Source organism: Gadus morhua, chromosome 9, assembly GCF_902167405.1.
Source record: "Gadus morhua chromosome 9, gadMor3.0, whole genome shotgun sequence".
In the NCBI taxonomy this organism is placed as follows: Eukaryota; Metazoa; Chordata; class Actinopteri; order Gadiformes; family Gadidae; genus Gadus; species Gadus morhua.
In genome coordinates, this window is record NC_044056.1 from 13,323,729 (window position 1) to 13,349,959 (window position 26,231).

General features: G+C 43.9%; 2 protein-coding genes across 2 annotated transcripts; both read right to left on the bottom strand.

Moving 5' to 3' along the window:
* Positions 1-1,014: 1,014 nt before the first annotated feature.
* Positions 1,015-14,482, bottom strand: LOC115550794 (C-Jun-amino-terminal kinase-interacting protein 1). The gene is made up of 13 exons (XM_030366097.1): positions 14,101-14,482; positions 11,182-11,257; positions 9,586-9,902; positions 9,039-9,501; positions 8,198-8,716; positions 7,010-7,204; positions 6,366-6,441; positions 5,214-5,380; positions 4,607-4,710; positions 3,862-3,972; positions 3,517-3,587; positions 3,024-3,122; positions 1,015-2,750 (listed from the first exon to the last, which is right to left on the bottom strand). Exons 1-13 carry the CDS (start codon positions 14,170-14,172, stop codon positions 2,678-2,680), a joined length of 2,343 nt encoding a protein of 780 aa, XP_030221957.1. The 5' UTR covers positions 14,173-14,482; the 3' UTR covers positions 1,015-2,677.
* A 993-nt stretch (positions 14,483-15,475) lies between these two features.
* Positions 15,476-26,105, bottom strand: cry2 (cryptochrome circadian regulator 2). Its single transcript, XM_030366497.1, has 13 exons — positions 25,474-26,105; positions 24,695-24,803; positions 23,932-24,074; positions 23,191-23,375; positions 22,981-23,069; positions 21,848-21,985; positions 21,613-21,738; positions 21,220-21,405; positions 20,568-20,719; positions 19,846-20,048; positions 19,466-19,546; positions 18,166-18,797; positions 15,476-17,157 (listed from the first exon to the last, which is right to left on the bottom strand). Exons 1-12 carry the CDS (start codon positions 25,629-25,631, stop codon positions 18,175-18,177), a joined length of 2,193 nt encoding a protein of 730 aa, XP_030222357.1. The 5' UTR covers positions 25,632-26,105; the 3' UTR covers positions 15,476-17,157; positions 18,166-18,174.
* Positions 26,106-26,231: the final 126 nt, after the last annotated feature.

Here is a 26,231-nt window from a genome sequence, read left to right on the forward strand (position 1 = left end):
GGTGGTTATGGGAGGCACTTGCCAGTTAATGTGCTTATCTCGAATGATAGAAAAAGGTTGAGTTTAAACTTTATTTGATCATTTTAAATTAGGAACTAAACTTTTCAATCCGTGCTCAAGTGTATTATTTTATCACATGACATTTCTCCTGACTTGAAACGCCTAGCTAAACTGTTAGCTAGCAGGCGGCTCAATGCTGGCTGCTAGCTCCTTCTGCCGCCCCGTCAGGGCCTCCACCTCGCCCCCCGAGGGGCACGGAACTCCTACTAGATTACACCCCCTCCGCATCATCTGCCCCTGGACGCAGAGGGCTCAGTGAACCTCAGACTCTGTCGGCTAGGGTTAGCTCAATAATGAATAAATTAATACCATAGTCAACATGAATGACATTACATTAGTTAACATGAACATCATTACTGTAGTTAACATGAAAACAATTAGCAAACATGAACACCATTAGTAAATGATGACTAAACCATGAGTTAACTGTTGGTGCTTATTACTGTATTAACTCATGTAAACGCATGGTTCATTGATGTACCCTTATTGTAAAGTGTTAGAAAGCCTTTCAATTGCTGCACTTCTGTGGAACCGCGAGCACTCAGCCCCCATGTGGACGGAGGCGGGAGTTCTTTGTGGGGCTGGACACAAGAAGGGCCGCCCTCTCTGGCCCAGAGCCTGTACCACCACACAGTCCAGGCCCCTGGCTCGGCGTACAAGGCCAAGAGGGCGGAGTTCCCCAGGAGCCCCCGGGCACATTCCAGGCATGCGTTGGCCAATGTCGTGGGCTTTCTTTGGTCAGGACATTTTGTGTGGCGGGGAGCATTGCGTGCGCACACACAATCACATGCACACACATGTGTTTGTTGTTTTACAGGCTGGATGTTAGTGCAGCCTCTGGTGCACAGTCGGTCCTGAGAACAGGTGCACCTCCTGGAGCCCTGCTCGGGTCCCACCAGGTCTGTCTGGCACTCAGCCAGGCTGCAAATAGCTTTGATGTGAGTCAAAAATAAATCTTGCTTATAAATGTGATTTATTGACAATAATTACTGTCACCACCGTGATCTTATATATATATATTTATATCTTTAAAACACTGATATGCAGTGATACAGACTGGACATGATGTCAACATTATAGTGATCAACCTCCTTAAAGTACACCTAAGATGATGCCCGTGCCACACATTAGTGACGACTATTTTGAAAAGCCCATTTTACTCAAGAGGACGGAAGTTCAGCACTGCAATGAAACGGTAACTTAAGTGATGCTTGTGAGATATATATATATATATATATATATATATATATATATATATATATATATATATATATATATATATACACACAACCATTCCCTGGAAGCAAGACATCTTAGGTGTACCATATGCCATATCTTGCGACAGATAAAACGTTGATTTAAATAGACATGACTTTTGTAGCCACTAAGTTCTGTGATCTTCAGGCTTCTCCAATCAACACTCAACACAGTCATTACCACTACACAGAAAATAGGCACTGTTTTTTTTTTCCAAAATACAGGAGACAACTGTCCAAACATTTCCTCTCACAACTGCCACTAAAATCATAGATGCATGGCAGAACAATTGTCTGTGTAGAATCTTCTTGGATGGATTAATGCTGGATTCAGCCGAGTCCTTTTTTATGATTATGGTTGTTGTAGCAGGATAAAGCACATGGATGTCTCATGAATGTCTCACAGAAATCCAATTCAGAGATCTCGCCTTAATCTTCAATACAGTTTGTTCTCTTTCTCATAGCCAATAGGATTCAAGCTAGTAATGCGAAAGATAATGTGACTGCACTGCGATGTGAACGTTGCAATGGATTAATTGGTCATAGAAATGTTAAATTGCACATCTGTCATAAGGGCCTTGTTTTTAAAAGACAAAAGAACATCTTACACTACCAGGAAATATTGTGGAATTATGTCTTGGTTAGAAGCCATATTTGGATAACTTTGTTTAGAGATGGATGAAAAGGATAAATCAAGCAGCAAAAAAATAGAAATTGGGCACTTGAAATCACAAGTGATTTTCAAGAATTATCCCTCAATATCTTAATGATTGTCAAGTGTTGAGGTGGCTAATCTTGGGTTTCTCACCTGAAAATAATTGATCAGGTCTAGGTCCTCAGGTGGAGGTTTCTGTTTGCTTTGTGTACGGAACATTTCTGTAGGGGCCGGGCCCCTAAGAGGGAAGGGACTTGCATGGTTATATGAGTCTACATCCAATATTCAGTCAGACCGTGACATTAATTCTTCAATGGTTTGATGCCACGGTTGCACACTGAGTGGATTATAGTTGGCCTATACAACAATAATGATCACATCTTCTTTGTCAAATAGTTTTACATGCCATTATTATAACTTTGGGGAACCAAAAGCTGCAATCTACTTGCATCCATACGTATTTAAAGAGCCACAAAAACACCCTTTGTGATTCCATGTGAGACACATAGACTAACCCTGACCTTCTCCATCCTCCTCCCTCCAACCGCGCCTCGATCAACTCATCGCAGTATCTCAAGTCATGTGCTAGTTGACAGGCTGCCATTGGGGAACGAAAGGGAATGTCTACTACCCAGGTAGTTTGAAGAAACGGCATCCAGTTTGCTGTTTAAAAACGAGTGCAGTGCTTTACAAAGGACTTTAGGGTCTAGTCGATGAAGATGTCCTCGGTGGGACAGGAGTAGCCGATGTGTTCCGCGTAGTACTGCTGAAATGCCCTCCTAGCAGAGAAGGACACAGAAGAGGGACTAGCTTAATGCTTCATTCGAGTAGCAGCGTTGGATAGTGATGCTAATGTTGACACAATAAAAACGTATGCACGATGACAATACATTTTATTCATGCGTATAGCTATGTCTTTCATTTGAGTCAATTCATTATATTCAAGATTAGGTTCATACTGACGGAATAACATGTTGCACGCGTTCCGCCCTACAGAGAAGGAGGCGGGACTAGACACTAGAGAGAGATGAAGCTTAGGAAGTCTTCCTCACCCTACGGACTCAGCCAGAGGAAGGGATGTCTCGTCGGTCGTCACCACGTGACAGGCAAAGCGCTGCTGGTCCGGGTGCTTGCTAATGAAGCCAAAATACCTGTGGGGACATCCCCAACAAAGATATGGTTAACGTCTTGCCCGTTGCAGTGTACTACAAAGCATAGGGTTTGGGGGGTGAATATGGTGGATAGAGGACAGCCTTTAAAATTGTAGTGTGTGTTTATCGGCTGCAGAGCGAATTGACAAACTGCTGATTGACTACAAAAGATACCCAGTAAAGTCGATGACTTTAGAACTTCAAATGAAGAGACCCAAACACCAGGCGCATACGAACCACAGAGAGGAACGGATAGTGTGTGCGTGTGCGTGTGCGTGTGCGTGTGTGTGTGTGTGTGGGGGGGGGGGGGGGGTTTGTGTTCTGATTATATACAATGATTTGCAATTTGATTTAAACTTTGGTGTCAACTGGTTTCATATGACTCACAACTTACTTGTTGTGTTTTGGATGGCAGCCACAAAAGGAGATATTCTTCAATTGGAAGAAATGTGAACATTGGTCACCCTGAAGGAAAGAAAGAGGAAGTTGGTGCGTGGTTTGAGTGTTAAAGAGACATTTTCACATCACCGCTTCTTATTTAAAGAAATAGTAACACAGAAAATATCTGACTTCTGTCGTGTAACACGTTCAATTAAATGTTGAATATTCTACGTGAGAAATAGCTGAGATTGATAGATAGATAGACAGATAGATATCTAGATAGATAGATGATGCAACATCAGCCGAGCAATTAATAAGAAAATAAGAGTAATGATGTTATAAGGAAGGTAGGTCCTACCCTGGTAGAGGAACAACACTTGTCCTGGGCACTGATCTTCAAACCAGACACACTAACCTCAAGGACACAGGCAGGTGGAGGTTGCATAGATATTTGCCTGTTACATGCAACCTGTAAAAGAAAGACCCTTGGTTTGAAACAAGACGATTTCAAGTTCTGAACCACTTGGTGAGTAATTTGTTGGGTTTAACGGTGCGATTCAGGTTACACAACAAAATCCTAAATTCCTAACCCTAACCCTGGCATTCTCAATAAATTTCGCTGGCTCTCGGCTTTGCCCAGGGCAGTGGCAATGCTAGGTTGGGCTTCAACGCTCAAATCCATAACAATATATTGGCAACGCCTGCAACACTGACGCAGAGAGCTCAATCGTGTGGTGACTATTTTGGGATAAGGGGGGTCGTATAGTGGGGGCCTTTGTGAAGCCTTTGAGATTGTAACTGTGATGTATACAAATTCTCATATAATAGACTTGAGTTGACTCAGGTCGTTTATTGACTACCCCCTGACTCAGATTGGGTCAGGGGATAGGCAGGGTCTTCTGGAATTGCAACCTAATTTCTAAGACAGAAAGGATTGAGGATGGTCCTTTTGGGCCATTATCAGGCCTTGCCCCCTTTAAAAAAATTATCACATCGAAATAAAGAAGAAGCTAGTGTTGTAAAACTCTTAGCGAAGAACCGGTTCGCCCTTGCCTCCAGAAAATGTTGATTTTAGATCCTAGGTTGTTCTGCCTGCAGTGTACCTTCTGCATTGCCGCACAGAGCACGTGGTTTCCCTGGTGGACCGGGACCTGAACAGAACCCAGGAACCGCACCGGGAACTGATCCATCCAAGCGTCAGTAGGAGCTGACGACATGTGGAAGAGGAGAAGAAGAAGAGGTATGGAAATGACACAGAAGACATAAAGTACAGGACATTAAAGGAAAGGATACCTGCTAAATATCAACCTGAAGGATGGTGATCAGTTGCGTATCTTAGTTGGTGATCTGTTGTGTATTGGAAGGATTCAGTTATCTGAGGCAATGATCTGTGCGTATCTGAGGTGTTGATCTGTTGTGTATCTGAGGTGTTGATCTGTTGTGTACCTGAGTTGGTGATCTGTTGTGTATCTGAGATGCTGATCAGTTGTGTATCTGAGGCGGTGATCAGTTGTGTATCTGAGTTGGTCATCTGTTGAGTATCTGAGATGCTGATCAGTTGTGTATCTGAGGTGGTGATCTGTTGTGTATCTGAGGTGTTGATCTGTTGTGTATCTGAGGAAGTGGTCAGTTGTGCATCTGATGTGGCAGTCAGTTGTGCATCTTAGATCGTGATCTGTTGTGATTCGGAGGTGCGAGGGTGGGACCCACCGTGGCTGGGTTCCTTGGAGACCCTGACAGCATAGTAAGTGGGGAAGATCCCAGTAGATCCGGTCCTCATGTTGTAACCCTGGCACCAAAGGTCCTCCGACTGGGACACCATCAGCACAGGGTCATCTGTCTCTAGGTAGAGCTCGTCAGCATGGCGGGGGACAAACCTGTGCAGGTTCAAGCAGGCATGCACACACACGAGACATGACTGCAGAGGCACAATCATGCACGGGCATTATGGTGAATTTATGGATCCACCCTCACCTACAATAGATGGAACCTCAATGTTTAAGGACATGCATAGCATCACTTCAGAAACCCTGCGGCAGCATTTTGATTGGCTATGTGAAGAACTCAGCCTAACACCTCTGAAAAGGGAACTCCAAGTTCAAGTTTTGAATATAGAATAGAATAGAAGAATAGGATATCTTTATTGTCATTGTAACAAGTACAACGAAATAAAGTGCAGTCCTTGTTCAGTACAAAAACATCACATTGAGGTAGTACCAGTGAGTTCTGCTCACCTCTGCGAGAGGATAAGGCCATTAGTTAACTTAATATGATATCCCACTGTGTCTAACCCATCTACCATTAGTTAATATGATATCCCACTGTGTCTAACCCATCTACCATTAGTTAATATGATATCCCACTGTGTCTCACCTATCTACCATTAGTTAATATGCTATCCCACTGTGTCTCACCCATCTACCATTAGTTAATATGATATCCCACTGTGTCTCACCTATCTACCATTAGTTAATATGATATCCCACTGTGTCTAACCCATCTACCATTAGTTAATATGATATCCCACTGTGTCTCACCTATCTACCATTAGTTAATATGATATCCCACTGTGTCTAACCCATCTACCATTAGTTAATATGATATCCCACTGTGTCTAACCTATCTACCATTAGTTAATATGATATCCCACTGTGTCTCACCTATCTACCATTAGTTAATAGAGGTAGCTAACCATAACATCCGTAAAAAGAAGTGTGAATTGGATGATCTGATGAACGGGTGTAAAAGTGTCTGTGTGTATCTGTGTTAGTAAAAACGTGTATGTTGTGCCCATGTGTTTGTGTGTTTGTTTGTGTGTTTTTGAGTGCATTTGTGTGTTTGTCGATCTGTGTGTATATATACCTGTAGACAGCTCTGTGGCTTTGCTGTTTCTCCACTCCGTCCAGAAAGCAGGAGAACACTCCGAATGACTCAGCACCTAAATCAATAATAATCGATCAGCAAGGAATCAACACAATGTCGTATGTGTACACAGTTAGCAATAGTATGCTATGGTAGTTTAACAAACTGTATTTTTTCTGTACTTCCCATCTGTGTCTCTCTTAACCTATGTGTGTGTGTGTGTGTGTGTGTGTGTGTGTGTGTGTGTGTGTGTGTGTGTGTGTGTGTGTGTGTGTGTGTGTGTGTGTGTGTGTGTGTGTGTGTGTGTGTGTGTGTGTGTGTGTGTGTCTCTGTGTGTGTGTGTGTGTGTGTGTGTGTGTGTGTGTGTGTGTGTGTGTGTGTGTGTGTGTGTGTGTGTGTGGGTGCGTGCGTGCGTTCGTGTGTGTGTGTGTGTGTGAGTGTACGTGTGTGCGTGTGCCTGTGCCTGTGCCTGTGCCTGTGTGTGTCTGTGTGTGTGTGTGTGTTTGTGTTACATCAATTAGGAATAGGTGATTGATGATGGTGAGCCTAGCGCTTTAGTTTAAACTTAAAATAATTGGAGAGTGTGATTCCTCTTTACATAAGATGTTCAAAGAGTGTTTGCAGACGATGCATGGGGAAATCACCGGTGGACTTGTACTGGTTGCCGTTCACAAACAAGTTGAGGAACTTCCTGGTTGCCGGTGCTTTGCTCTTAATGCTGGAGGGCTCCTCCACACTCTTTGTCACAGCAACCATCTTGGACTGCCTGATGAGTTTGACCACCTCCTCTCGCCTTGTGTTTTGTAGTTCCCTTCTTTTCCTCTCCTCTATCCTCTGCTCTAAGAGCAAAAAAAAACAAGGAACAAAGAGGGGTCAGACTGCTGAGGGGCAAGATGGAAGAACCAGTTCAACGATCGACATTTACGAGAGTGCATGCTAGCACCATTCATGTCACACTTAGTGGTGAAAAGGTGTGGGAAAACACTGGGTCAGACTTGATGAAGCATTTGTTTAGACCTGAATGTCATGCAGTTATTTAATAGATCATAATATATTACATTTAATCTTACATTACCTGTAGTAGTATCAATGCTCAAGGGTTTTTCCTTGACATTTAATCAACATAAATAAGAGGATTTCTTTTGGTTTCTATTCTACCCTCATTATATATTGAATTGTTTCGCCATGCATAAACACTATTTTTCATTATCTTGCATTGCAGCTTTCTATTTACCCATTAATTAGCATAACACTGCTAGCCAGTCTCTAGTTACCTGTAGGCCCTCTATGGCCTGCACAAAGACACATAATTAGGCACTTGATTGAATGTGACTTCACTGTTAACAGTCCATCCCTTAACTCATCCATCCCTTAACCCATCAATCCCTTAACTCATCAATACCTCAACTTATCAATGCCTTAACTTTCCATCCCCTAACTCATCAATCCCTTACCAGATCCACCCCTTAACTATTAAATCTCTTAACTCATCCATCCCTTAAATCATCCATCCCCTAACTCATCAATACCTCAACTTATCAATGCCTTAACTCTCCATCCCCTAACTCATCAATCCCTTACCAGATCCACCCCTTAACTATTAAATCTCTTAACTCATCCATCCCTTAAATCATCCATCCCCTAACTCATCCATCCCCTAACTCATCCATCCCTTAACTCATCCATCCCTTAACTCATCCATCCCCTAACTCATCCATCCCCTAACTCATCCATCCCTTAACCCATCCTTCCCATCCCCCATCCATCCCTTAACTCATCCATCCCTTAACTCATCCATCCCTTAACCCATCCATCCCATCCCTCATCAGTACCTTGCAGCCTCTCCCTCTCCAGCCGTGTCCTCTCCTCCTCGTACTCGGGGTCCTCCTCCTCGTTGGCCGACTGGTAGACGGTCTCCGTGTCGCTGTCGTCGTCCTTGCGGCCCTTGGCCAGCTCCGTGGCCAGGTCCAGCTCCAGGGGCTGGCCGTCCGGCCCCAGGCCGTACCTCATACAGCTGTAACTCAATCCGCCCGGCACGTCGCCCTTCAGCTGATCTCTGGTTGCGTCCGTCCCTGCCTGGCGGTTCTTTGCGTCCTTCCAGGGGCCGTGCGTCTCTCTCTGGGTCTCGCCGTTGCCGTTGAGAGCGCCCACCGCCACCGGGGCCGGCTCGCCCTCGCCGTCCTCCTCCCGGATGTCCGTGTTGGTTCTGTCCGGCAGGGTGGCGGCGGGGCACAGGGGGTCCGAGACGGGCCCCTCTATGTCAGAGCTGATGGACATCCTGTTGGAGCCCGACTCGCTGTTAGAGCGGGACAGTGCCGTCGGGGAGCTCTGGTTCCTGACGTCGTTTTGTACTAGGAGGGGAAATAAAGAGCAGAGAAGGACGTTGGAAACAAAGCCCAACAAATGACCTAATGTTTATGGGCAGGGGCCAGTCTGAGACATGCAGGTGGCTTGCCTATACAATCATCGTCTGTACGTCAAATCCTGATGACCAACAAGCTATAATCCATAGCTTCAATGCCTTTTTTTCTCATCCTTATATCCTGTTTTGATAGAAAACAATGTAACTGATAGGATGGATGTAATTTCCCGCTCCCCAACTGCAGAAACGGCCCATTTGTTTTTTGTTCATTTCGGTGGAATAATAGGGCACACTAGGAATTGATGGGTCACCTGTAGCTTCTCTCCTGCGCTGCTCCTCCTGCTGCCTCTGCCGCTTGTTCTGGGACCCTCGGTTGTCACGGGAACCCGTCTTGTCTTGGGACACTCTGTTGTCGCGGGAACCCGTCTTGTCTTGGGCCCCTCGGTTGTCGTGGGACCCCGTCTTGTCTTGCGTCTTCTCCGGGTCTTTGGGTCTCTGCTTTCGTGGAGCGACGGGGGTGCGAGGGACCACCATTGACGCCACACAAATGTTGGGGCCCGTGAGAAGGTTGCTCACCTTGCCGCCCCCTCCAGCCGCTCCGGTGGATCTTTTGCCACGGTCCCCGGTTCTGGACGCCGCCTTCCCTTTGTCCTCCACCTTCTGCGTCTTTACTTTGTGAGCTCCAGTCGCCGCCGGCGGAGGTCCATTCCTCACCCGGCCCTCACAGAGCCGACCTCCTCGCTTTGACACCTCTCCTTCTCCTCCTCCTCCTCCTCCCCCTCTTCCTCCTCCTCCTCCTCCTCCACCTCCACCTCCTCCTCCACCTCCTCCACCTCCTCTTCCTCCTCCTCTTCCCGCTCCTCCTCCTCTTCCTCGGCCAGTGGCTGTGCCTGGGCCTCTCTCTCTCCCCCCTCCTCCCCCACCTGCACCTCCTGCTCCTGCTCCTCTACGAGGATAACTTGATACACCGCTGGTGGAGTTCGTTTTTATCCTGTCTCCCTGCGGTCGGGTCTGTGTGTCTGCAGCTGCACCCGCGGGTGTGTGACTGTCTGTCTTTGTTCTGCCCCCCCCTGCTCCGGAGGCGCCGGGGGGCTTGGGGGCGGTGCGACGGCTGCCCAGCAGGACTTTCTCCCCAGTCTTCTGCGACCGGCTGGCCCCTGCTTGGGCTGACTCCCCTTAATCCACACACACACACACACACGCACACACACACACACACACGCGTGCACACACACATACACACACACACACACACACACACACACACACACGCTCACACGCGCGCACACATACACACACACATACACGCACACACGTGCGCACACACATACACACACACACACACACACACACACAAACACACACTCACCCGCACACATATGCACACACACCCACACACACAAACACATGCCACACACACACATACACGCAGACACGCACACACACACACACACACACACACACACACACACACACACACACATGCACGCACACGTGTGCACACAGAATACAAACAGGTATACGATTATTTATTAGGTAATCAGTGGCATTCGGAACAGATTAGCAGAGAACAGTAAGACATGTGTAGGACTAAACCAAGCACTGAAACCAAGCTGCGGTGTGTAAACAAGGGAAAAACATGTTTTTATATGGACTAATAATAATAACTATGAACCACAGGTCAGAGAGACACTTTTAAGGAAACCATATATATTTAGTTTGTGTAAAATGGCTTAATACAGTGTATTTGTATTTAACAATATTCTTACATCGCATTGCCTAGTTCTGTGCTCAAATATGTCATTATTCTAGTGCACATATAGGTAGAATAAGAGAACATTGGTCAACTTGCCACCATAGTTTGGTAGACAAAACGTTTTCGTCCAAGCGTCATCACCCAATTAGATGTAAAAGGGAGGTTTCATTTACGTTCCAACCAATCAGTGAATGCACAGCAAAGCACATACATCCAACTAAATAACAAAGTCAGCAGTAAGTGGAACGCAAGCAAGGCAGTTTCCCATCCCACACCTCCAACGTTGCCAGCCAACCTCATACAAAGCAGGGGGAATATGAGAAGGGCAAAACAAGAAGAATATTGGAGTGGCTCATCAATGATGTGCTTTAAAACGGGACCTGGGCTAGTTTGGATAAATGCGATGACAGTAGTAGTGCAGGAAGAACAGTGTTCTGCAGCCCCTCTCGACATGGGTCTGCTCTGGGTTTTTGTGAGGGGGGGATGCTGACCCGAGGTTTGAGGACATAAAGAGGAGAAGGCTTCTGAAGCAGAGGCCAAAACATCCACAAACTAGGTCAATACTACACAAGCATATATATGGATGTAAACATGTACTTGAATTGTCCCACATTTGTTTTGCTGTAAGAAGTATATCATTGCATGGGTTGGTTGTCACCATGCATTATAATTCATATTATGTGTGTGACGTAACAGACCTGTGATGCGGGGCGAGGCAGAGCGGCCATCTTTACAGCTCTCTTTCTTTGATAGAGAGTTGTTGTTGATGGTGTCCTGGTTAGAGAATGAGCAGAAAACAACAACAACAACCATTAAAAATTAGGACAACATAAATAAGGTCTGAGTCTTGGTCTTGATTGGTATCATTCAACTTTATCTTCATTATATATGGCCATTCACGACATCAAAACATTAAAATGTTTTACGTTTAAAGCAAGAACCATGCACAGTGTAGCATGGTGGCTGAATTAAGCATAATTTTACATCGACAGGAAGTAGAATTATAAGTAGTTTTATTTCTATCCGCTTATTGTTCAAATATTATACAAATCAAAACGCAGTTAATAAGCAATCCAATTGAACGCATGTCTGCCAGAAAACTCCACTTTCTCCCAAGTTTCTGGTTCTCCATCACTGTACGTCTCACCTAGGGAGGATTGACAACATCATCTCCAGGAAGAGGCGGGACTATTGCACGGCAAGAGTAGGAAGTGACTAAACTTAACTACTATTATAAATTATACTATTACAAGTGATACTATCATAAACTATACTGATACAAATTACACTATTATAAACTATACTATTACAAATGAAACTATTATAAGCTATAGTATTACAAATGATACTATTATAAACTATACTATTATAAACTATACTTTAACAAACAATACCATTGTAAACTATATTATTAGAGATTATACTATTATAGACTAGTTTTCCAAACAATAATATTACAAACAATACCTTTATAAACAATACTTTTATAAATGTACCTATTTTAATGCTAAGTACACATTCTGCTGACTTACTGCATTGCCCATAGGGATAGCTGAGTATAACAAAAGTATCAGGCAACAGAACTTTCTCCTATTGCATCACTGTACTCAGGGATTAGCTGGCTGCTTTTCATCAACAAAAATAACTGTAGTTTCTTTGATTGTCCTCTGCGCTGTGAGTGATATCGTGTTTGTATCTCCATCTTTCCTACTCAGGTTGCAACGTTTTCATCTCCCTGCTGCTGCGGGCTGCCTTCACCCCGCCTGTCCCTCCATGTTACCCGTTTAGAGGAGACCGCTGCTATGACCCCCACCATCGGAGTGGGGGTCTGATGGCCCCCAGCAGCAGACTCACCCACCCCCAGACCTACCAATGGACCTACCCACGAACAGACCCATCCCCAGACCTACCAATGGACCTACCCACGAACAGACCCACCCCCAGACCCACCAATCGACCTACCCATGAACAGACCCATCCCCAGACCTACCAATGGACCTACCTACGAAAGACCTACCACCAGATCTACAGACCTACCTACCACCAGACCTACCACCAGACCCACCACCAGACCCACCACTAGACCTACCACCACCAGACCCACCACCAGACCTACCACCAGACCTACCACCACCAGACACACCACCAGACCCACCACCAGACCCACCACCAGACCAACCACCACCAGACACACCACCAGACCTACCACCACCAGACACACCACCAGACCCACCACCAGACCCACCACCAGACCTACCACCACCAGACCCACCACCAGACCTACCACCACCAGACACACCACCAGACCCACCACCAGACCCACCACCAGACCTACCACCACCAGACCCACCACCAGACCTACCACCACCATACCCACCACCAGACCCACCACCAGACCTACCACCACCAGACCTACCACCACCAGACACACCAGCAGTCCTTCCCACCAGCAGACACACCACCAGTATTTACCACCACCAGACCCAATAGCACTACCACCATTCCTACCCATCACCAGTCCTTCCCACCACCGTGACCAGACCAACCAACCTCCAGACCCAGCCACCTCTCCTCCCAACCCAACATACCCATTTCATCCCTCTGTCCTTAAAGGTTGTTTTGGTCCTTTGGTTGTTTTGGTGCTACTTGCTTGACTCTTTTTGTGCCCCACTCTGGACTTTCAGTGTTGGGTTCCTTTAAATCCTTTTGGCCATGATCTTTTGATACAACTAGAGTACAACAAAATAAGCTTGATTGGATGGTGTTGAGCGTAACCTTTCTGATGCATTCTGAGTCATGATGTGTGCAGTATAGCTAGGTATTTGTGGAACTGCTTTCAGTTTCAAAGTTCATTGACAGCATGTACTGCCAAACGGGAGGTCAGATATGCTATTGTAGTACAGGATGCAAGAAGATAAAACAGCAGAATAATAATTAGTTCTCACGTTTATCATACCATTAAACTCGACCAATATCAATTCATTGGCTTCCAATCCAGAGATAATAATACATATTTGTTTCCCATATGGTTAGAAAGGATAAAGAATGCCTGTGCAATAGTTCTGTCATTTCTTCATTGGATGAGAGTATTTGTATCTTGATTATCGGTTGTATCGGTTGTCATATTTGGATGTACAAGGCTGATTATGTAAACCTCTTTAATCTTTACGTTGTGATGGGGGATTCTTCGGTGTTAATAGTGTTATAATGGTTTAATGGACACATGATCTGGCACAGAAGACATTTAATCAGAGATACCTCACTGCTCCTTGCTGTCTTCTCTTAGACAAGATTCACTCATCCATACACTCACTCATGCATGTGCACGCAAACACAAACACAAGCACGACACAGACTCAGGCACTCACACAAACACACACACACACACACACACACACACAAGCGCACACATGACACATTTACATGCACATACACGCACAGCGATCATCATTTTAGACAGCAGAGTGGTCTTGCTGGGTTATTTTAAAGACGGGATTTCATCTTGCAAACCCAACAGACATTTCCAGAAAACGCACACACTCACACAATATACCAAATGGCGTCCCACCTACAGGATCTGCTGGTGATGGCTGAGCTGTCAGTAAACAGGGTCCTACCTGGGAGCGGGGCTGGGCCCGATGGGGGAAGAGAGCCAGGGTGGTGGGTCTCTTTGGTCGTCGTGTATCCATAATAACGCTGGGCGGTGGATGGCTCCACCCTTGACATAGATGGTGCCGCGGTGTCCTTCCTCCGTCTCCCTCTCTCCTGTATATCTCCTTGCGTTTTATATTTCAGGTCGTGTCGGGGTGTGCCTCTGCCTGGACGAGGCCCTCGCCCAGCTCACCTCTCCCTCTCTCTCCCGCTCCCTGCTCCTCAGCATCGATCAGCTCTGGAGAGATGAGCAACACACAGACGCACCCTCCTCACCGCCTCCCTGGCTGCCCATTGGCCACGCCGTGGTGCATCGTCATCATGTTCCTCACGGGAGAGGGAGGGCGAGTGAGAGAGAGAGAGAGAGAGCTCGGGGGGAGTGGAAGAGAGCGAGAGAAGGAGAGAGGAGGGAGAGAGAGAGAGAAGGAGAGAGAGAGGGGGGGGGGGGGAGAGAGGTTAAATAGAGACTGGGGGGAAAGACAGAGCATGCACAGATTAAGACGGAGGGAGAGGAATGGTTCACGGCAGACAGAGAAGACGGGAGGAGGGATGGGGGAAGTCAGGCCGACCAATCACAGGGAGGCATGACATCATCAGCTCATCTGTCTGCGGCTTACATTGAGTGAAGCTAATAGATGCTTATATCTGGTGTATCTTGTGAAATATTCTCTCTGTGTGTTTCAGATGTTTTCTTTGGAGTGTACAACATTAATGGACGCTGCCATGTGACAAGCATACTCTACGTACACATTATTTGGAGGCTATGTTACACAAATTGTTTGTATATATTGTTGCCGGTCTAAAAATGGGATTTATGTATTATTAATGTGAAAATAAGCATTGAGCCCACTCTAAACGGGGTGCAGCTACATGGATGCACCACACATAATGCAATAACAGTCTTCTTGCAGCTGTTATCTTTCAATATTTATATATTGCTTTTCTGTGTGGGAAAAGTCTTAAGAGAACTGAGTAAAGAATTGTTATTCATGTTGAACGCTAAAAGTGTTAATGATAATGACCACGAAGAATATATGGCCGGAGTTTAGTCACTGAAGCTGCAATGTTGCTAAGTAGCACTGTCCGAAATAAATCAAATGGGTTCCGCCAAACCGTATTGCACCATCTCCGGCAAAATTCCAGAATCTCTCAGACACTGCATTTGGGTCAGCTTTACCTAAATGGATGAGCTTAAACTTTTTTTGAAAGACAGAAAATCAGCTGCCTTATCATATGCAATGCATGTTCATAAGAATTATATTATAATAATTTGCATATTTCATGCAAAGATTAATCAAAATACACACTAATTGATAGATTAAACTCTTCACAGAAAATATGTTTTATATTGGCTGGTTCAGTATTCATAACATTTTATTGAACAAATATTATGCACAATAAATATTTATATTTTTTAAATTCTGTTTAAAATATGCAGAACTACTGAAAACATAAGAACAAAAAACAAAAAAAGAGCACCCACCAAACCTACTACACCACAATTGTAATGAAAAAGTACAACGCAAAACAACACAAATCGAACATATAGTCTTATCCAGATGGCTTAACAAAATACACAATGTAAGTCAGAATAATTCATGTACACAAGCAACTGATGAGACAAGGGATGTTTTCACAGGTAGGTGGTATTTGTACCACAAACTACTTTCGAGCAATGAAACAATAACTTTCTTACTTTCTCCAATAAAGTGCCTAATAATATACTTTTGCGTCCACAATAATTTATGTAGACAAGGCTGAACGTGGTTTTTGTCAAATGTTGGTCGATCGATTATGGTGTACATATACTCTTTTCGTACACTTGATCAGGCCAGTAAACAAAAAATACTTCCTTTGTAAAACATGTATGTCTAATTACAAAGAATACCGAACAAAAACTGCTTTCATATAGATGGATATGGGTAAGAATCAAGATAAACGGAAATTCTTACAGTTTAACACCAAATGCCGAATAAGAAAAAGACTTCGAACATACTGGGCTATCAAACTTTGGTCAAGGTAGTCTTTAAAAAGAAACACCATTATCCAGTTGAATTTAATGCAGTGTATGTGTGTGTTGTTATCTTTTGTGTTTATAGACGACATAGTATAACAGTTTTTCTACAGAACTGTTTACATAATTACAAATACATTTTTACATTTAATAATAATACTATGATCTATCAAGGTCAGAAATAAATTTGAAAATATAATTGATGAAAAGGTAAGACAAATATTTATTTTAGTCACATTACGAAAACGGCTGTGGAAATGTAAATATATTTAGTAATGGTATTGGCAGATTATAGAATTGTTATATAACAGAAAACCTTTCCTTATTTTCCCTGATAATAATTTAGAAACACATTTGAAAAACGTGTTATCATTATAAAAGGTGATTATCACCACTGACAGTACTTCAAAATACTAAGCCATAGAAAATAGGTTTCTGTTACCCAAGAACTTGCTCTGAACATGCGGCATTAACTTTTGTCTGCTTAGTAAATATACTTTATCATGAATACTGTCTTAAGATAAGCTGCATTAATAGTCTGTGCTTATAGTTTCCCATTCTACCATACTAAAGAGAAGCAAAAAGCTTGCTTGTGATACAGAATATGGCCAATGATAGGACAATGTCACTTCCTTATTTCAGTCAAACCTTCCTAACATTATACCATTTAATACTATTTCTGGCATTATATAAGCACTTTTTGAGTATTCAACCCGAATAAGATGAATACGATGTAATTGTATGGCTATGGAAACGTACCCATTAATCATTATAATGGCTATTCATTCAAACTATTTACAGTAAACAATTCCAAGTTAAGAACAGTAAAAAATGTCACGATTGTCAATCAAACAAAACCGGCTACCCATTCCTCAGAATGTTGATGATGTTGAATGCTCAGTATTATATTCATTTCAATTATCTGTGTGCAAATCTATATAAAAAGGACAACAGGAGCTGCAATCGACCTAGCTTTTTTTCATATTGCAGCATCTCACCTTGGAATTACCTACAAAACACAAAAGCAAAGTCAATAAAAAAAAAGGGGATTGTCAACTCTAATATATGTGTAATTAGCATTTATTTTTGAGGAAATAGATAACATCTAATAAAAAAAAATAATTTGATATCATAAACAGAATTCTGATTTTTTGTTTGCCTCCAGTGTGCTTCAGTAAGATTCAATAGATTTGCAAATTGTGTTTAGTAATCATTCTTTGCCATGAAAATGTTTTGCCTGCTAAATATGTTACACATTCAGTTACAAATGAAATAAATATGTAAAATAGTTAAATAAAATCATGAATGTAAGGCTGAGGTCATCGTCAACCTCAAAGTGGTGAGAGAGCAGAAAGGACCACTAGTCGCTAGGCTGCAACCACAACATCAACTTCAGTTTCACTAGATATTGAAGAAATCAATAGAAACACAAAAACAAGTATCGACATTTTTTGCTTCCGCAAAAATAACTAAAGCCAAAGAACCCACATTCATGTTATTACGTATTAATAAGCAAGTCTTGATTTTGGATGATTATTTAAGATTCAAACCGCCAAAGACAACTCCAAACAATTAATTACCAATACCAACTGTAGAGGCAAAGAATTCAATTAATGACTAATATCAACTATAGAGGCTGAGAATGTAACTAATTACCACTATCCAATTTAGAGGCTAATAATTTAGCTAATTACCAATATCCGCTGTAGAGGCTAAAAGTTCAATTAATTACCAATGCCAACTGCAGAAGCTGAGAATTATTAAATCATTACCAATTCCATCTGAAGAGGATGAGAAATATGAAATCAATACCAATACCAACTGAAGAGGATGAGAGATAAATCATTACAAATACAGACTGTAGAGGCTGATTTAATTAACTACCAATATCCACAGGCTGAGGATTAAATTGATTACCAATAACAACTGTGGAGAAAGATAATTCAGAAGAAAGCGAGAGACCGACTCCCAGACTCCCATTCAAGGAGACACACCAACACATACGTTGCCTCATTACCTCCAACTATCACTGCTGATCATTTGGGCTGTCCTGGATCATGTCCTCGTCCATGCACTCTTCCCTCCAACACTCCTCTCCCTCGCCCCCCGCTCCGTCCATGGCCTTCCCCCCTTCCACCGGGGGTCCCGGGACGCAGCCCGGGACCCCGCGGGCCCTCTGGCTGCGCCGGTGCTTGCGGAGCGGGCCTTTCTTCCTCTGACCCAGAAGCGGAGCGTGGTGGCCCGCTAGCGTTACCGGACGCGGAGACAGAGCTCTGAACGGCTTTGAGGCGGGACTGAGGTTTGGGGAGGCGGGGCTGGAGGCTGGGTCTCTGGCGGGGGTTTGACCGGTGGCTGGGTTTGAGGAGGGGAAGGGGATAGGAGGAGGGTGGAGAAACACCGCGGCAGGTACATCTATGGATAACTTGGTGATGGCCGCCGCGGAGGACAAGACGGGGAATGTGGAGGGGTCCGTAGAGGTGGAGGCGTAGGCCTGAGGGGGTGCTGCAGCGCCCACGCCTGCCTGCTCCCGTGTGGATGTGGAGGGAGTGTGTGCTGCAGAGACGTTGAGGCCTGGGGCAGGAGAGGACATGCATGCTCTGGAGGAGTCTGGGACCAGTGGGCAGGCCGCTGGCTCATGGACCGGAGAGTCTAAGCAAAACACAGCATCGTAGTCTTAAATGAGCCCACAATGCACAGAACACATGGGTGAGATTCAAACTAAAAAGATTTACATCGGACGATGCATTAGTTCGATACCCGGCTCCCCCTAGTGTCGCAGTGCCCCTGAAGACACCTCACCCTAACTGCCCCCCACGAGCTGTCGCCGTGTGTGGTTGGCACCGCCGTCGGTGTGTGAATGTGTGTATGAATGGTTGTAAGTCACTTTGGACAAAAGCATCTGCTAAATGCCCTTAATGTAAATGTTATGGCCCTATGCCCTTAATGTTGCATGGCGATGCAGAATCATTTTGTTGCGTTCACTGAAACAGTAGTCTATGGCCTTAGTAGTTTGGAGGTCTTCCCAGCTGTTCTGTGTTCCGAAAGGGCAGGGACGTTTGTGGTTTACCCTGCTTTTGTCCTTCCTGCTATGCAGCAGGTCATGTTCAGAGCTTAGTTGTTATGGCATGTAAATGTAACTTTACTCCAATCTTTGGATCTGGAAGTACCCTGGACACATGACTGCTCAAGGAGTCTATTTCAAAACAAAATACCAGAGATACCCTTCTACCAAAAAAAGCAGACCACATTGCTGAGGCATTAATGTTGACGCTCATGTCAGTTCTAACTGGTTGGAAGGCCAAGACGCAGGTTCGTACCAGGACCGCTGCTGGTCTGGGACTCGTCCGTCATCGGTGGCTCCGCCTCCTCCTGGATGGTTGGCACCGATGCAAGGAGACCTGCAACACAGATAACAAATACATCCATATTACTGAGTAGAAAACAGAAAGGTAGCTTAAGCTTAAGTTTTGGTAACCAGGGAGTAAAAGTAGCATTTATTTATCCCCATACAAAACAAACATTTTAGCCTTCACAATCAATTAAGATGTAAGGTGTCCTGCAAGTACCCCCAACCAGGACCGCAAAAGAGTTGCGGCATGAAGAAAACTATTTGCATTACATTTTCTGTTTATCAAATAGAAATGTATGATGGTAAGATATCCATGAAGACAAGGCGAATGGCGCAGTGGGGACTCACTGAGGCCTCTGTAATGGGACAGTTGCTGGTAGACCTGCTTCATCCTCTCTATGTTCAGCCGGCTGGCCTCGGCGTGGTTGATCATGGGTTTGGGGTAGTCCACGCCCACCACGCAGTGGGCGGCCTTCTGGACGGATAAGGGGGCGTTCCAGGGCTCGTAGATGTAGCGGTTTGGGTAGTCCTTCAGGATTGGGATGTAATGCCTAAAAGAGCATTGACGTTTGAGGCTCATCATGAGTTATTTTCGTACCTCAGCATTGTTGAATACTTGATTCTGATTGGTCAATAATGTTCCAAGGTTGTATATTATCTTTCAACAGTTTAAAATCAATGCACGACAAATCCGACTTTAAAAACATTGGTAAAAAAACACTATTTCCTTGACAACACAAATAAAACATGCTCTGCATATTGAGCGGGAAAATATTTTAATTCCAACTGAAAAAAATATATAATAATACGATAACAAAACAATAATGATACAGATGTGGTATGAGTGGAATAAAACACTTTGGGGTGTTACGATATTGGAATATAACATACTTAGTCGTACATTATTTTCCAATAACAGGAAAGCCTGCATTGGTTTATTCCTAACGTCATCAGCAATCAAACATTCCCTTCAAAATACACATGCATAAGGATCATGGATCACTTCGGGGAAATTATCATTCAAATTGCAAATACTGAAAAAAAACAAGAGCTATTGAAATGAGAATAACCTGATATAATCTCCTGATGGATCTGTCCGCCGCCCAAAGCCAACAGGACAGTAGCAGTGGAAGAACTGCTGGAAGAAGGCACTGCATGAGAGCCACATCCAGCTGCCAGCGTTCACGCTCCAGTCAGCATCGAGTAGCAACTCCTCAAACACCTAGATGGATACAAAGACATCCAAAATCAACAACCGATTCATGTATTGTGTGTGTATTACCCTGCCATAATTCCAATACATTTGGGTGAAATAACTTTCTCAATTTATGGATTGAGTCATTGAGTTGTTGTTGTTGGCACTTTATATCGCATCTGAACTGTAAAGGGCTTATTATGGTTCCAGTCTACGCAACGCAAGGGGGTTTACAGACCCATTACATCCTTGCGGACCCTCCTAGCGTCCACCACAAGGGCCTGACGTGCGGCTCCAAAAAATTGTAACCTTGCGTCGGGGCGACGCGGCTGCAAGGGCTGTGATTGGTCCGCTCACTAAAACCCGACGCAGAACCAATACGGGTTCCCGACTGCGTCGCAGCGTCTGCGTTGTGGTCCTTGAGTCGCGTCGACGTGGAACCATAACTGAGCCTTGAACGGTTCCAACAGCTAGTGAAAGTGGCTCCTAGAGTTGACCAGCGTGAACATGCTTGTCCGAGGACGTACCTTCATGCCGCTCTCCCAGCTGATCCACAGGTCTCCCCGGGTGAGGAAGCAGGCCACGGCGTGCCGGGCCAGGTGATGGATCCAGCCCTCCTGCCGTAGCTGGGTCATGATGGCGTCGATCCAGGGGAAGCCCGTCCGCCCTTCGGCCCATTTAGCCAGCGCTTCTGGGTTCTGGTCCCAAGGTATCTGGGGGTGTGGTTGGGGGGGGCGATGTTAAGGCTGAATAAACTTCTGAGCAGCAATGAAGCGGCCCAGGGCTTCACCTTTCAAGCAGATATTTAAAAAGATACACCACTATTAAATGGACAGGCGGCTGCATTTCTGGTGTTTATGGGTTTGTAATTAATAGATGCGTCCTTAATAACCCGGCTCTGACAGCAAGCGTTTCCCAACCTGGACACAGATGGGGTTTCCTTCCATGCGGTCAAAGTTTGGGTTGATGGTGGCCGCCGTGTAGAAGAACTCCCTCCACAGTAGCTGTCCGAACAGGGACAGCGGAGGACTGCAACGCTTACGCAGCTGCGAGAGACAAGAGATAGTGAACATACAAAGTGACCAGAACGATGAGGAAATATAAGAGTAAATTGATTAGTCGGAGTCTCAACCCCCTTGTGTTGTTCACTTTTACCTTCATGTATAGTTCTCTCAGGTTGTAGTAAAATACGCGGCAGGACAAACAACCGAAGCGCAGGAAGGGACTGAGGCCCGCCGGACTGGCGAATAAAGAGCAGACCCCCCGAGGGTGCTCGAAGTTTGCCACCCATGCCTGCACAGACAGAGACGTGGACAGAATCTGTCACAGGGTTTTTTCTACATTGAAAATAGTTTGGCAGCCACCGAGATGATTTTATGTTCCACCAAAGCAAAACTGGTGAGGCTGACGAGGAAAGCCAATATTTTCGTTGGTTGTGCGTGTGTTGATCAGGTGATTAGTTTGGTTACAGTTTAATAATCGGTTTGTCTGGCAGATTAAAACAAAAGCCCCTTCTGACTAAACGCATCGTTTAGTCTATGGAGGAAATCTTTGCATTTATGAACAGTAAATGGACTATAACATTTGATTATTTATTTTTTAACTTGCAGAAAGGGAGAGACAGAGTAAGCAGAATATTATCAGTGGACATTAGACAACCCTCAAAGCCTTTGTTCCCCTAGATCCACAGGTAAGTTCACAGACCATTCGTACTTTAAGTGCTGTAGAAAAACGACGTCAAGGCTAAATGTGTTTTTTAAATGCACACATTTGATGGAGTGGCAATAGGTGAAGGATGGAGAACGAGAGGAAGAGATGTGCTTTTTTAATGGGGTTCCCTTTACTCAAGAAAAATAGACATTTCTGTTGATCAAAAGTTAATAAATAAGAGGAAAGGAAAATGCATAGATCTCGTTAAAATTGTGTATCACAGACTCATTGGCTTAGCTGTACTCGGACCGGTCATGCTTACTCTGGTGCGTAGCCATCCCCCAAAGGCCCATTCTGAGCCAGGAAAAACAATTTCTGAGTCAGAGTACAATTTCAATGTATTTCACAATATCAGCGAGTGTCACGACAACTTCAACTAGCCAAGGTATCGCACTGCCCAATTGTAAAATAATGCAATGCAAGATTTGCGTATGTGTTTTCGAAACAACACAAAACATAGCGTGTAAATGCAGTACTGCTAGGTCACTAAGCTTCATTAACCACAAGAATAACCCATTTTAGGATAGATGTTAATCCGACTAGATTTAAGGATAGCATGTCCTTAAGGGGTTACTGACCTTTCTGTCCAGGTGTTTGTTGAGTCTCTCCAGTGCCTCAGACTCCCCACCTCTCCAGACCGCGGGAGGTAGACCTTCCGTTTTGAAGCCTTGCATGTCAAACACACAAGCAGAAGGATAACGTGAAGCATTCACATTCATTCAGGATGACAACAAAGAAAATGTGTTTCAGAGAAAGCTTATTCCTAACATTAGGAGAGGCCTTCTTACCCAGCTCTTCCAGTGAGGGTACACTGTAATGTTGATCGTGGTCTTTAGCTATGAGTGTTTTACACCTCTCCATTTGCTGCGGGGTGACGGTAGGCAGAGGCCGTCGGGGCAGATCCAGCCTGTTCACGATGGTCTGGAAACGCTTGAAGGTCAGTGGAGCACTGTTGTTGTTCATCTCTATAATCCTGTGAGGCATATAGAAATATCTTTGAATTTATATTTTGATAAGTGTTACGCACTTGCGCTCCTAGACTCGTTGGGTTCAACCTAAGCCAACTGCCCAACTACTAAACAAACTGAATAGTTAGCTAAAAACCTTTTCTTAAACCCCTTAATACTATCTGAGATACTTTAAAGTTGCTACGACAACGCTTTTGCTACTTAGGACAAAAGCATCAAACTAAATAAATGTAATATAATGGGACATTTTGTCAATCCCTTGAGAGGGCAAACAATTAATTTAAACACATTTATTACGTAATGCTAATCCACATATTGTCTAATGCTATATTCTATTTATAACCAGGATCCTCTTCATGAACACAATAATTGAAGGCAGAATGCACGTATTCTGACCTCTCACCAGTAGGATATTTATCCTTTAAATCACCTGAATGTGAGTGTTTAGACAGGGGTATGCTTTGCCGAGGCAGGGGACATTTGATACGTACTCTCGTAACATGTCTGCGTTTTGCAGTCCGCCCTCCACCGTTGCATAAGATGCACGTTAGTCATACAAACCTGTCGAGGTTGTAGAGGGTGTGCAGGTTTCTGACGATGGTCTCGACGCCCATCTCATGCGCCACCTTGATGATGGCCCCGTCTCTCTCTTTCCCATAAGGCTCTGGGTCATATTCAAACGTCAGCCGGGTGACATTCCACTCCTAAAAACAAAGAGACAGAGATAAAGAACAAAGATTTAGGTGTAGGTTAGGGATAGGGTTAGGAAGAATAAGGGAATGGATTTTTCAGAATACATTGAATACAACATTATCACAGATATAATTATAATAATTATTAATTACATTTTAAATGTGATATTTCAAATGAATAAATCCCACCCCTCCCTTCAGGCCTCCCTACAAAGCCCCTCCACCAAAACACGTGTCTAGCTGGCTAGCTTTAGCAACAGGTCGGACTAGCCTTGTGTAAGACTGTGGTCATCCTCAATAAGTACACGGGCTGAGTGCATAGAGGGACAGTTAGGCCATCCAGTCATTTTGTTTAGGATGATTTAAATGATTGGACAGGCTAACAACGGCCACATGGACCAGATCCTTTTTTTTTTGGACAGGGCATTTTATTTATTGAATGCTGTCAGGGTGTTAAGAGAATTTCCACAATTATATAAAAAAAAATGCTTCTTAAAATAAATTGCTTTCAGAGCAGCTTTGAAAAGAACGGGCTGTCTTCTTAATCAGTCTTTTCAAAAATATGAAACCATTATGCCCACATGAATACATCATGCACAGGCCGCTTATTAATTTGTCATTATTTGACAAACCTTGAAAAGCCTTGGGAGAACATCCGTGGGCTGTCCTCTAACCACAAACAACCTGGAGTTTAGTTTCCTCAGGCTGTTGTTCAAGTCCTCCAAAGACTCCAATAGAAACCTAAGAAAATACATACAGCTATATATACTTGGATATATGGAAATCAATGTTTACCAAGGTTAGACTTCGAATTTGAAATGTTGTGTCCATAGGGAGCTACACAATATTAAGCACATGTGTGCAAAATTTGTACCATTGTATAACATATTCATAGTTGCAGTTATTTGCAATCATTGTACTGCTGCATGATAATAATATATAACTAGACGGTCATAGGTGATCAGCAAGTGTGTGTGTGCGTGTGCGTGTGCGTGTGTGTGTTTTACAACAGAAACGGAAATGGGAATAATGTAGTACAGGATAAATCGCAGCATGGCAGCATGTTTTTAAATCAATTCAGACATGACATCAACCCTTGCAAGCTAAATGAATACTCTTAGCTCACTTCATTTGTTTTTACTTATTGCAGTTTATTCATACCATTTAACATTTGTATTACTAATTGTCAATAACGTTACGTTTTAAAACGTTAACATACAAAATATATATAGTGAGGCAATGGGTATGCATCTAGATCAGAACATTTAGCGGAGTGGATTGAGCACCTTTAGATCATTGTTACACAAAATGAATACAATATAATCTCAGTCGATCGGATTTAAAACGACATTTCGAGTTGGGCCGCAGCTGCGGGGCAGCAAAGGAGTAAAAATGTTATTAAAGCACAGACCTCCATCGGTTGACTCCTACGTTAGCGGAGCCAGCAAACCACGGATCCAGAATATAAACACAACAAACAGTGTCCGCTCCATTAAGGGCCTCCTGCAATGAAGGATTATCGTGCAAACGCAGCCCTTTGCGAAACCAATGTACTGAATTCACCACCATGATTATTCATCAGACCATCATCATAGTACAAAGGCAGAAAGGAGCGTTATCAATCAACTGATACCGTTAAACGGAATAATAAAATCCAAAACAAGCACACTTCGGTCAAGTCGGAAAAACTTCGCCGGCTGTCAGTGGATGGCAGCAGCGGGCGCGATCATGTTTGGGTCAACGCAACGAAATGTTTCATAGGGCTGTTCCTGTCCCTCCGCTCATTGGCCAAAATATGGACGTCATCCTTCATTTATAACAGGCTCGATGTGCATTGGTTGCTGGCACATGTTTCTGAAGAGTGTCACGTTGTTGTTGTTTTTTTCCTTTTTTCTTCTTATTGATTGAACGATGAGCAGCAACAATTGAACGCTTTGAAAATAACAAGTTGTTTTATTGTGTGACTCATGGCTAACCCTTTATTCGATTCTCAATAAATGCATACTGCTTTTTAATTTATTCAGAACGATGTTGCTGCTACACATTATTTCGTTTATTATACTCCCTCAAAGCTTATTTAAACTTTAATTTAATCATTTATTGAGTCATTTACACCTGTATATCTAACTCATATTAAATTATATCTCAAAAAATGTAAATTCTAAGATG

Bases quoted from the DNA above. Each gene is read 5' to 3' on its own strand.
- cry2 (XM_030366497.1), bottom strand. From the start codon at position 25,631: ATGGTGGTGAATTCAGTACATTGGTTTCGCAAAGGGCTGCGTTTGCAC. The intron at 21,739-21,847 runs GTAAAAGTGAAC...TGTCTCTCGCAG, and splicing joins TGAGAGAACTATACATGAAG to CTGCGTAAGCGTTGCAGTCC. The intron at 20,720-21,219 runs GTACGTCCTCGG...GTATCCATCTAG, and splicing joins GCTGGGAGAGCGGCATGAAG to GTGTTTGAGGAGTTGCTACT.
- LOC115550794 (XM_030366097.1), bottom strand. From the start codon at position 14,172: ATGGATACACGACGACCAAAGAGACCCACCACCCTGGCTCTCTTCCCC. The intron at 3,973-4,606 runs GTACACTGCAGG...TTTCTTTTACAG, and splicing joins TCTGTGCGGCAATGCAGAAG to GTTGCATGTAACAGGCAAAT. The intron at 3,588-3,861 runs GTAGGACCTACC...TCTTTCCTTCAG, and splicing joins AGTGTTGTTCCTCTACCAGG to GGTGACCAATGTTCACATTT.